Source organism: Sesamum indicum, linkage group LG9 (assembly GCF_026168435.1).
Source record: "Sesamum indicum cultivar Baizhima isolate 11 linkage group LG9, ASM2616843v1, whole genome shotgun sequence".
NCBI lineage: Eukaryota > Viridiplantae > Streptophyta > Magnoliopsida > Lamiales > Pedaliaceae > Sesamum > Sesamum indicum.
Window position 1 is genome coordinate 7,831,805 of NC_142665.1, and position 11,368 is coordinate 7,843,172.

At 33.3% G+C, this 11,368-nt stretch overlaps 1 protein-coding gene across 2 annotated transcripts; it reads left to right on the top strand.

Annotated features, from left to right (window-relative positions):
* The first annotated feature begins 6,124 nt into the window (after nt 1–6,124).
* Nucleotides 6,125–11,117, top strand: LOC105171163 (tRNA (5-methylaminomethyl-2-thiouridylate)-methyltransferase). 2 transcript variants are annotated; one of them, XM_088884536.1, is made up of 10 exons: nt 6,125–6,579; nt 7,053–7,127; nt 7,574–7,627; nt 7,802–7,880; nt 7,965–8,092; nt 8,202–8,285; nt 8,505–8,588; nt 8,888–9,039; nt 9,186–9,336; nt 10,028–10,306. In XM_088884536.1, exons 1-10 carry the CDS (start codon nt 6,193–6,195, stop codon nt 10,034–10,036), a joined length of 1,203 nt encoding a protein of 400 aa, XP_088740662.1. In that variant the 5' UTR covers nt 6,125–6,192; the 3' UTR covers nt 10,037–10,306. The 2 variants fall into 2 exon arrangements, with proteins under 2 accessions (XP_088740662.1, XP_088740661.1); XM_088884535.1 differs by lacking the exon at nt 10,028–10,306 and adding an exon at nt 10,313–11,117 and having other exon boundaries at nt 6,126–6,579.
* Nucleotides 11,118–11,368: the final 251 nt, after the last annotated feature.

Sequence of the window (11,368 nt, forward strand, 5' to 3'; positions counted from 1 at the left end):
ATATATGGATATTATATATATATATATATATATATATATCACTACTCAAGATTGAGATATATTAATTGATAAAAGAAGATCAAATAACATACAAACTATAACATAATTGATGATTAATTGGATTCCTAAGATCTTTTATTTATTTAATTAAGTATACAACATCATATTAAAAAATTTAAGCTATAAGCTACAGATGCGAACACATTGGTGGGCGATCGATCCCAATAGTTACAAATATTTGTCCGACATATATTTTTTGACTCAAGGGTTCGTTCTTGATTTTTATGAGTTATATACAATTCTTACAGTGATACTATATATTTTGACAGGATCAACGCTCGCGCTAATTATTCAAATGTTTGAACACAAAAATTTAAACGTACGTATATTTCACTCAAATTTAAATTAGAGGTTTTAATTATTCTATGAACAATATACATATGCATATGTATATATGAATCTGCCGACCAATTATTAAATATTAAATTGGAAGAGATGATGAGTCTAAAGAAACGGTTTGGACAAAGATCGGTAGCATTGTTCTTGTCTTTGACTCCATATATATTTTGTCTTTTACCTTTCATCATCAGATTCTTCAGTTGCAAGACAATCATTAAATACACACACACACACATTTCTACATATGACATATATATATATATATATATATATATACTCCATTGAATTTTATTACCAAGCCAAGAATTTAGCTTCCAACACACATAATCTTCTCTCTCCTCCCACCCTTTATTTCTCTCTCTAAATGAAATCCCATGTCATGCAACCACACGTGTATCACAAGATAACTAAATACATGATGCCAATAACATAATGGAATTGCATATTTGTCCAATTTTTAGGGGCTGCTGATCATCCAAAGATCGATCCACACTTTTCAGCTCTCCTCCAAAAAGGAGTGCAGTAAATGGAAATTCATGATTGGAATTCCTCAAAATGGGGGCAAAAACAAGAGAAAACAAAAGGTTCAGCCCTTTACAAATAGTGTCTGTGCTCAAAATTTGAGGGTTTTGATAGGGTCAAAAAAGATGATTTATCACATTCGACAAATCCCATTCAATATATATGACAATGCCCATCATAATGGGATGATTCTTTATTTCTTTTTATTTTTTTTCCCTGAAGAAAATAAATAAAGTTGAAAGGGCCCATATCAATATAAGGTTGTGAAAAATCTAAGCTCACTTTGATGAGATAATATTTGATATTGATTCGTGCCGGAGTCGTTAACAAACTACAATTTGAATTCACTTGACATGCTGTAAAATTTAATATTGATCTTAATTGAAATCGTTTATAAATTGGATATATATTTCAATTTAAATATAAAAAAAAAGTTGTATAAACAACATGTTAGACTCGTCGAAGTGGTCTGTTATGGATTAACAGTCAATAGAAGTCCTTGAGTTAGATCCCCCATAGTTATATTGAAAAATATATCTCTAACGGTGTCCAATGTTTATAGATACCAATTTTATGTGTCATACGGGACAAAAGTGGTAAAATCTGAACTATTAGAATATTAATCGACAGATATATAAACATATGTTCTAACTCTAGTCGAGTAAAAATACATGATTTTTTTTCCCTATTTTGCTAGATTCTCATCTATAGAACTTGTATAACCCCCCACCCCACCCCACCCACACACACATTGAGTGAAAAAATAGCCGTTTGAAATTTTTTATTATAAATTAGTGTTGCATCTCGTATTTTATTTAATTACATAACATCTACATTATTTATATATTTTAAGAAAATATTTATAACATCATTTCATAATATAAGATCGAGATTACCAAACAATAGACACATTTATTCTATTATTGGTAGATAGTACCAAGTTCAAGAATCGTGGTATTAAATGCACGTAAAATCAATGAATATATCTTTTTCAGTACAACTAAAATAAATGAATATATTTGAACGGACCATATGCTAAAATAAAACGTTGATATATGCAAAATTAAACATTAAAAGTCGTCCTCGGTTGCTTAAAAGTCCAAATATGTATGTGCATGGGCCCAAATCATGTGCAATCAATGTTAAACACATTGCATGGAATCAACATATACAACTAATTTTGTGGTTGCTTATGTTTCAATAAAGGTACACAACAATTCACACATGAAATTAATACATATATATTAAGTGAAGTTTCATCTAAGCAACCCACATTAATTTGTATTTGGACTTGAGAAATGTTTTTACTTCTAAGAATTCAAATCACAATGAGGAAAACAAGCTCTATATATGTTCCATTCTCGATCAAGTTTGATCAAATTAAATTATTTACAGAACGAGTGTGTTACGCTTGCTATATGATTAGTTACTTTTTGTTTACTGTACACCAATCACACGACAAATGTATTATACTTGTCGTGTGATTGATTCAGATTTGATCGAACCGGGTTTGAGCTATAATATGATGTGCCTTGCGACTTAATTGGTACCTTATCTTGTTGTGCGAGGTATCGATTTCGTACGGGCCTCACTGTTTCATCTTGAAAATGAGTATCGCTAGGGAGAGTGGGCCTTGCGATTTATAAACCACCTAAACTCTTTGTTTACAACTAGTGTGGAATGCTAATATTTTCTAAAAAAATTATAATATAGTTATTCGACACTGTTGTTATTATATATAAATATTATATTATATGAGTATTGATATGTACACATATATATTCGGTAATAGGTTTATTAGAACTAATATTGGTAATAATTTTTCAAGTAGTTTTATGGAACCAAAAATATAATACAAGAATTAAATAAAATTTTTGTCCAGTATCTAATTCATATTCAAGTATTTTATTCATTTATCTCTCTAAAGTAGCGAATAGGTCCTATAACTTATTAATGTTTTGCAATTTGGTATCAATAGGAACAAAAACCCTAAATTAAAATAAGCATATATGGTCCACATATTTTTATCCGGCAACATTTTGTTAATAAATTTCAACTACTAAAAAATAAAAATTAAGACGTTACAAGATTTATTTATTATTTAAAAAAATAAAAGATTAAAATATTAAAATATAAAAAAAATAACGAAAAATTAAATTTAAGGGCTGTATATAATATGGGGACAGGAGCAAAAAGAGGAGAAAAGACATTGAAATGAAGTAGGGCGCAACAGTTATCAAACTTTTTGTGATGCTTTGAATGTACTGTTATCCCGTGAAAGATATGTCCCTCGGCATATTGATTAACCTCCACAGTAAGCAACCTGCAGGCCGCCTGCCTACTGCCTTTTTCTCACCTCATCCATCCCACCCCAACTCATCATGATTAGGCAAATATGCAATTTTAATTCTTTAATTTATGGTGGGTAATATTTTTTATCTGCACGAATCGATTTTCGTAATTTAGTCTTGTAGTTTTTAAAATTTGGCAAATTTCATCCTTTTCCAGCCAATTTGAATTGCACGTGACTTGCACATAATTAACCCAATTAAATTGCAATTTCAGTGGCATTTTTTGTTCCGCATGAATTTATTTACAGGACTAGAATTGAACATAAATTGCAATTTTTGACCAAATTAATCGAAAAAGACTAAAATTTCCAAAATTATAAAGTTACAGGACTAAATTCTAAAAATCAATTTGTACAAGACTAAAAATGCCACCCATCTTAAGTTACAGGATTGGAATTGTAATTTTCCCTCATGATTAAATCCTTCCACAATTAACCCTCCTGCTAATTATGGTTGTTGTTCAATGTAATATATACTACGTTTATCAATTATTGTCCCATCCCATGGATGCAACTTAAAACATTCATAAGTTGAAACGCAACGAATGAAAAAATTACGTTAGAGCTTAGGGAAAATATACCACGTGAATACATATTAAAGGCGTTAGGAGGTTTTTGCAATGATAGTCGGTTTTAGAATTATGAAAATATTTCAGAAAAACAAGGTAAGGATAGTGAAGTTACTATTTCGACCTTCTATTGGTGTGTGGTTCTTGCTAAACTCTTTTTAGGTATATTTTCTTTTTTGTTCTTAATTATCTTTTTTTATTCTTTATCATTATATATATTTTAATGCAATTTTTGTTATGGTAGAAAATAATTGAAGTTTTTATATGTATTAAAATGTTAAGTTTTGATTCTTTAGTCGTACGTACGAGATAAGCATTTTCTGAAAAGTTGTAAAAAGGAAAATGCATTCTGGAAATGTTCTTGCACAATGCAAGCCCCCAACCAATATCACTCTAATCTGTATATCAGCCAAGCACACACGTTCATGGTTTAAAATTGTGGTATCGATGATAATATCGATGGATATTTTTTTTATATTGATTGTGGCGTATCGAAATATTATCGGACGATATGAGACAACATATTGTACAATGCTAAAATAATTTCCAAAAAAATAGTATAATTATATATATATATATATAAGTATAAGTACCATAAATTACTCCATAATATTACAAATCAAAATTTTTATCACATCAAGTATTTATAAAGTTAATTATAGAAACACTTAAAAAATTAATACATAAGAATAAAAAAAATGCTACTTATAAGTAATTGTTTATAGTTTAAGCAAGATTATTTCGTATGGCATTAGTATTGGCAAAACATGGCACTCGACTAGCTAGAATTAGGTTACAAACTAATAGTTAAACCATATAGATAAGGATAAAGAGAAGACACAGAAGTCATGGTCGGCTCTAAGAATAAAGTACAATTTTGAATAATATATAAGATTGAACGATTATATCGAATCAACACCGACTGACCCAAATACGTGTTGGCCGATATCCATGCACGCACACGTAATTCACATATACAATAATATAGAACTAGATAGCCAAATTATTGACAGAATTCGTGGACATCATGCCTTTAGAATTGCCTTAGGAATTACCTCCAAGGTGAGAGCTGGTCAAGGCTCTTTATTGAATGCCCCATTTGGAGTTGCTAGCCTATGTGCACAAGGCAGACAACAGGCGTGCACACATGCAGACGATGATGGCACACACATACAGCGCAATTTCAGTAGTTGATGCTTGGCTTGGCGTCTCGGCAGAGTAACGGTCACTCGCAGCCAAATTCAGTCGATGCCATGACACTAATATACTATCTGCACGAGCACTGCTGAACAATATCGACATGATGTGCGCCAAATTTATTCTCCAACCTTTTTTATTTCAGAATTATTGCTTAATAATTTTTTTTTCGAAGAATTTTAAAAAAAACCAACGAGACCTAACTCAATTGGCGAAACTGAGGTTCTATGATTTTAGAGGTTATAGATTCGAACCCCAACAAATGCGTGGGATGTCGTCTGCTGTATAACAGGAGTTGTTGTCTACAGATACTATAACATTTGGGAATATTGAATTATGAACAAGTAGATTAATAAAGCAGTAAATCAACTGATTGGTCCTTTAGACATTAAAGTAAGGCCCAAATCCAATCCCAATACAACACATTTTAACTTATTTTAAAATAAGTTACATTTATTTATTAAGTATCATTTAATGGAAGTGCACCGATAATTACATTGAGTTATACTCTACATTATTCCTATTTTTAAATAATTATATATGCATTCACTATAAAATATTAATATTATTTGTACAAACTACACTTATTTTTAAAATTATATTTACTACGCCTAAAATTTGCTTTCGTTTAACAAACAAGTCTCTCTGTTAGTCAAAATTCACTAAATTTGCTGACATTAACAAAACTAGGTAAAAACTCATATTTATCCCTAATTAACTTATTATTGATTTATTATAAGTAAAAAAATCTTTTTACGATCAAATTATGTTTATATATTTTCACATATTAATGCATATCAGTATTCACTGTTATAAAGATAGTTTGGCCAAAAAAAAAAATAATAATTGCAATAAGTCAGTAATAAATTAATTTATAATAAATATTAATTTTTATTTATTTATTTATTAATATCAATCAATTTAATAAATTTTAATTAATATAGCCTCGGAGGGACCACTTTTGACTAAATGAAAAATTTCAAACCACAAGAGTTTACAACTTTACATATAATTAAATTGAAATTGAAATTTAATTTCAAGAAAAGGGAGACTCAAATTATTTCTTTTACTTAACAGCCTCTTCTTTCTGTTTGAATTTGGGGCCATTTTAATTCCAATTTTCAATTATCCACAGAAAAACTCGAACGGAAAACAATGCCGTTGAGAGTAACAGTCATGCCCACGCTCTCTCTCTACTTTCATCCAAAACCCCTCCTCCACCGCAAAACCCCTCGCACCGCCGTTGCTATCACCCGCCTTCTTTCTCTCTCTGCCGCTACATGTCAGCCGCGCTCAGTGTCTCTCAGGCCGTTCTCTGCTCTCTCCTCCGCAGCCGTTGAATCAGAGTCCTCCTCAATTTCCTCCGCTTATCAGAAGCCGAAATCAATTGACCCGCGGTACTTGTCCTGCTCCTTAACAGAAAGGAAGCCTCTCAAAGTGGCTGTACTTCTCAGCGGCGGTGTCGACAGTAGCGTTGCCCTCCGCCTCCTTCATGCTGCCGGTCATTCCTGCACCGCTTTCTACCTCAAGATTTGGTTCCAGGTATCGTATTGTGTTTCTTTATGATAGTTTTATAGTGAATTGATACCGACGACTGAGTCTTGCTGTTCTTTTTAACCCCCTCTATAGCAACGCTCTGGTGTTGAAGACTAATCAAATATATCAGTAGCTCTTTATTCAGAATTTGCAACTTACATAAATAAACAAGTATTAGATTGGATAGTCATCCACATGTAGGTGAGACTCGAATTGAAGATCTCTTTCAATATATCTTGGGGCCTTCGTCTTGGCATATACCTCATTGGCATTTTTCAGGGGCATTTAGTTGTAATGGGTTTGTCATGCTTGCACAATCTCATGGATGCACCCATGTAGTTCTCGAGACAAGGTTCAATATACCGTGGAACTTTACTATTTGAATCCCTATTATTGAACTCGTGGTATTATTTTAATTTGGCATACTATTTCAAGACAAATGACACTCTAATTGTCTTGTGATGCCGCTTCTGTTGTAGGAAGACTTTGAGAACTATTGGTCTGAGTGCCCATGGGAAGAAGATCTGAAGTATGCAAAAGCAGTTTGTGATCAGGTTATGATTATGCCAATTCCATTTGTATGTTCGTCATATGTGGATTTGTGAACCCTTCTTGACTTTCCATTTGAGTTTTCACCTTGTGAAAATTTTAAACATTAAAAATTTTGAACCACTCTCCAGTTAGTTATTCTTTCTGTTGTGTCGTGCAGCCAAAATAACTCTCAAATATGCTTTTATACTCAAATTCATTGACAATAATCAAGTTGTTAATTTGAAGTGAATGGTGACGTTGATCTGGCTAAGACACAGATTAGTGGGCTATCTTTTCATGAGTGTGATGCATCTGCCAAACCAGACCCACTGCATCACATATCAGTTTTTTTTTTTTGTTAACCTGAGGCATACGTGTGAAAATGCAGTGGAGTATTGTAGCCTTACCACATATATATAATTTTTACAGTCGAACTTCCTTACTAAATTTAGTCTATAGCTTATAACAGGTTGATGTACCCCTGGAAGTTGTGCATTTGACGGATGAATACTGGAATAATGTGGTAATTTCTTTGCTCTTTTCTTAATTATGCAGCTTTCTTTTTTTCTCATACCATGTTGAACTTTTAAACATCTCTGTTCCCTAAACAACCCAAAAATAGACTGGATAACTGAAATATAAAAGAAAATTTGATTTCTAAAACCAGCAGAATGATAGCTTTAGCTTCATGTTTCAGGTATCATATATTATTGATGAGTATCGATATGGCCGTACTCCAAATCCAGATGTCCTCTGCAATACAAGAATAAAATTTGGTGTGTTTCCGAATCCACTTGAATAAGTTCGCTTCACTCATTAGCATATAATTCATCAATAAACTTGTTTGAGTTTGGTTAAAGGTGCATTTGTGGACGCCATAAGTGGTATGAAATTTGATTTCATTGCATCCGGACATTACGCGAAGGTAGTTCACCCAGATAGTGGTAACAAAGATGAGCCTTCTATTTTGGAATTGTCAAAAGACATGGTAAGTGAGTACTTCACCTTCTCCACTATTCATGGCAGTTTGAAAATAGTTGTCTTCATATTCTCTATTATGTTTGGGTACCCTAATGCCTGCAGTTATTGTTTTACAGGTTAAGGATCAAACATACTTTCTTTCCCATCTTTCACAGTCGCAGCTTAAAGGACTTATCTTTCCTCTTGGATGTATCCAAAAGGTCAGGTGGGAATTTGTGTTTGGAGGCTGTGGGCATATAAAATACAGTTGTACTCTTTTATATAAGCTGGCACCTTTCTGTATCCTTATCCACTTCAGGTGGCTATTTTGATCACAAAAGGAATAATTATGGATGTGGTTGACATTCCTTGTTTCCTTACATTACTTTGGCATGGCCTGTGTTGTTGATAGTAAACTACTTTAACATGACTATCTTCAGGAAGAAGTCCGCGGACTTGCCAAATTATTTGAATTACCTAACCAAGATAGGAAGGATTCACAAGGGATATGCTTTCTTGGAAAGGTATGCTTTCCCTCCATTAATGTGCAGAACTTTGATGATCAGCATGATGAGATGATTGTGTAGTTGCTTGAGCAATTAAATTTGGTTGATTATGCTTAAGGAGAAAGTATGATTGCATTTATGAGTTACATTTTTTGTGTAACAATTGATTAGTTATGGCTTGAGATTATATGAAACACTAATTGTCGGAGTTCTAACCATTTGAGCCACAAAATCTCAATAGTTGTTGCTATATTCCCTGACAGAAGACTTGTTGGGCAGTTAAACTTTCTCTCATCTAAATATATTCATATGTGCAGATAAAGTTCAGTGAATTTGTTGCGAGACACATTGGGGAGAAAGAAGGTGTGATATTAGAAGCTGAGACGGGAGACTTCCTTGGAAAACACCGAGGGTTTTGGTTCTATACAATTGGCCAGCGTCAAGGATTACGTCTTCCTGGTGGACCTTGGTATTGACTTTTCTGTGAGTTTTTACTACAGTTGTGTGCTAGTTTACCGTTAACAATCTTCTTTATCCTATGCCCTGATACAGTCCAACACTCCCATTACATATAGTAGTAGGGAATTTTGAACATTTTGCTTGGTTATCATACAGGTATGTTGTGGAGAAAGATGTGAAAAATAATGTTGTGTTTGTGTCAAGAAATTATTTTTCAGTTGACAAAAGAAGGCGCATATTTCGTGTTGGATCCTTAAGATGGTTTAATGGTTCTCCTCCAAGGCAGATCAGTCAACTCCAATGCAAGGTATAATGTTCTGTTTCTACACACAATCATTTTAATGTCCATTAGGTTGTCATCCGCCTAGATAGGACAATGAAGAATCATTCACTTTAGGATTTCCTCGTCTGATTTAGGCAAAACTGATGTGTATCTATGCTTACGCATGGAGATATGTCGTACTCAATTGATGTTGCTGAGAGGGATATAAAATAGAAGAGAGATTGTATGCAATATTTCATCAGGACTAACGATTTAACTTTATTTCAGTTGTAAATGAAAGAACCTATTCAGGAGAGCATCTTGAGCGTCCAAATATTTGGAAAAAGAAGGCCCCAATAATCTAATCTAATAATTTGCGGCTCAAATGAACTAACATGGAATGCATGGAAACTATGAATTTTGGACCTATAGTGATATCTTGATGCATTCGAGAAGGCATGATAGCTCAAAATCTCAAAGTCATGGAAACTATGAATTTTGGACCAACAATGATGTTCTGGCTATATATTCTTTCTGAAAGGTTTCATGATGCTTTCTTTAATATATCATATGTTGTACTAAATCTATTCCCATTTTGGGAGCTTGGAGCGAAAATAATATTGTTGTCATTATCAGTACTACTATTATTATCATTATGTTATTGTTTTTGTTGTCATTACTGTTGCTACTGCTACTATTTGGTATGTATAAATATTTGTTGTGTGCTATATTTTAGGATTTTTAAGGAGTTATCTTAAGCTTCAATGCAGAAAGAAGCAGCGCTGCTGGACCTTTTATTTGTGATTTTCTGTAAGGAGGAAGAATCAGTTTCTTCATGCAAATCGACTATAAGAAAATTACTAATATGGTCCAAGAAATCCTTAAGGCCATAGAGATTAGGTTTCTTGGATGACAATGATTTATCCTGTTCTTATACAGAACTTTTGTGGCATGCTTGAGAGGAGAACTTTGAGATGCTAATGTGAGATCCTTTTGATTAGAGGATTTTGGACATTTTCAGGTACGTCATGGTCCTGGTTTTTACAACTGTGATGTGGCTATAGAAGTCAACGGAAATGGCCATGAAATTGCAGTTGTCAAATTATCTGAAGATGATCAAGGTCTGGCAGCTGGGCAGTTTGCTGCCTTTTACCAGGAGTCGACCTGCATCGGGTCTGGTGTGATCTTGGAGTCATGGGATGACCAAGGCTTTCCTGTTTGTGCAAGGGCTCTTGAGATTGCTAGAATGGAAGATAAATCGAAACTTGGGAAACCAGTTAAGATTAAAGTGATAGCACAGAGTAGGGACGAGGAGTCTGATCAGAACGAAAGCTTGAAGCTTAATTTAACATCAGTTAATTCTGAAATTGCTGCCTCCAATGAAGGAATGCCGTCTCAAAGAGTAACAAGGTCTACTTCTCCACTAAAATGGCTGCAACAGCTTGTCGACAAACTTTCACAGGTGTTCTAGATCCATTTGAGATTAGCTGTAGTGTTAAACTGTATGTAGCTGGTAATATTACTGTTCGTCTTCAGCAATGCCAAGCATCAGCTTGTAAACATATCGGGTTTATCTCGTATTCAAACCTGACCAAGGAGTCAGGTGTGCAGATTCTCGTGCTCCTTTTAGAGTGTCTTGGCCGAGTTTTTGTATCATTTCTTTCCCACTTGTGAGATACCAATAAAATTGTAGGTATGTAGAGAAGCAAGCATGTAATAACAGTTATTCATCCGTCGTTATTGAGTGCAGTCTGCTGCACAAGAAGATAAATGTGCATCTGTTCTTGACAGTAAACTTCTGTTGAACTCATTCGCCATTCTCTTGATATCTGAAGTAATATTATAAGTTGGAAGAGGTGTATTTAGTTTGTTAGTTCAACAGCATCGGAAATCGACATGGGCCATTTATGTAAATAATCTCAACTCCTTTCTACTACAACTGGGAACATACAAGTTCTTTTGGCAGTAAAAACTATTCTACATATTTGATGGGCTTTTTTGAAATTTACTATAATTATAAATACTTTGTCATTGTTTAAAAAGTTATAAATATCTTTATAAAATTATTAATACTCCA

What these genes read in the sequence shown, in the direction of transcription:
- LOC105171163 (XM_088884535.1), top strand. Translation starts at nt 6,193, where the DNA reads ATGCCGTTGAGAGTAACAGTCATGCCCACGCTCTCTCTCTACTTTCAT. An exon ending in TGGAATTGTCAAAAGACATG is followed by an intron (nt 8,093 to 8,201) that starts GTAAGTGAGTAC and finishes ATTGTTTTACAG; the next exon opens with GTTAAGGATCAAACATACTT. An exon ending in CGTCTTCCTGGTGGACCTTG is followed by an intron (nt 9,040 to 9,185) that starts GTATTGACTTTT and finishes GTTATCATACAG; the next exon opens with GTATGTTGTGGAGAAAGATG.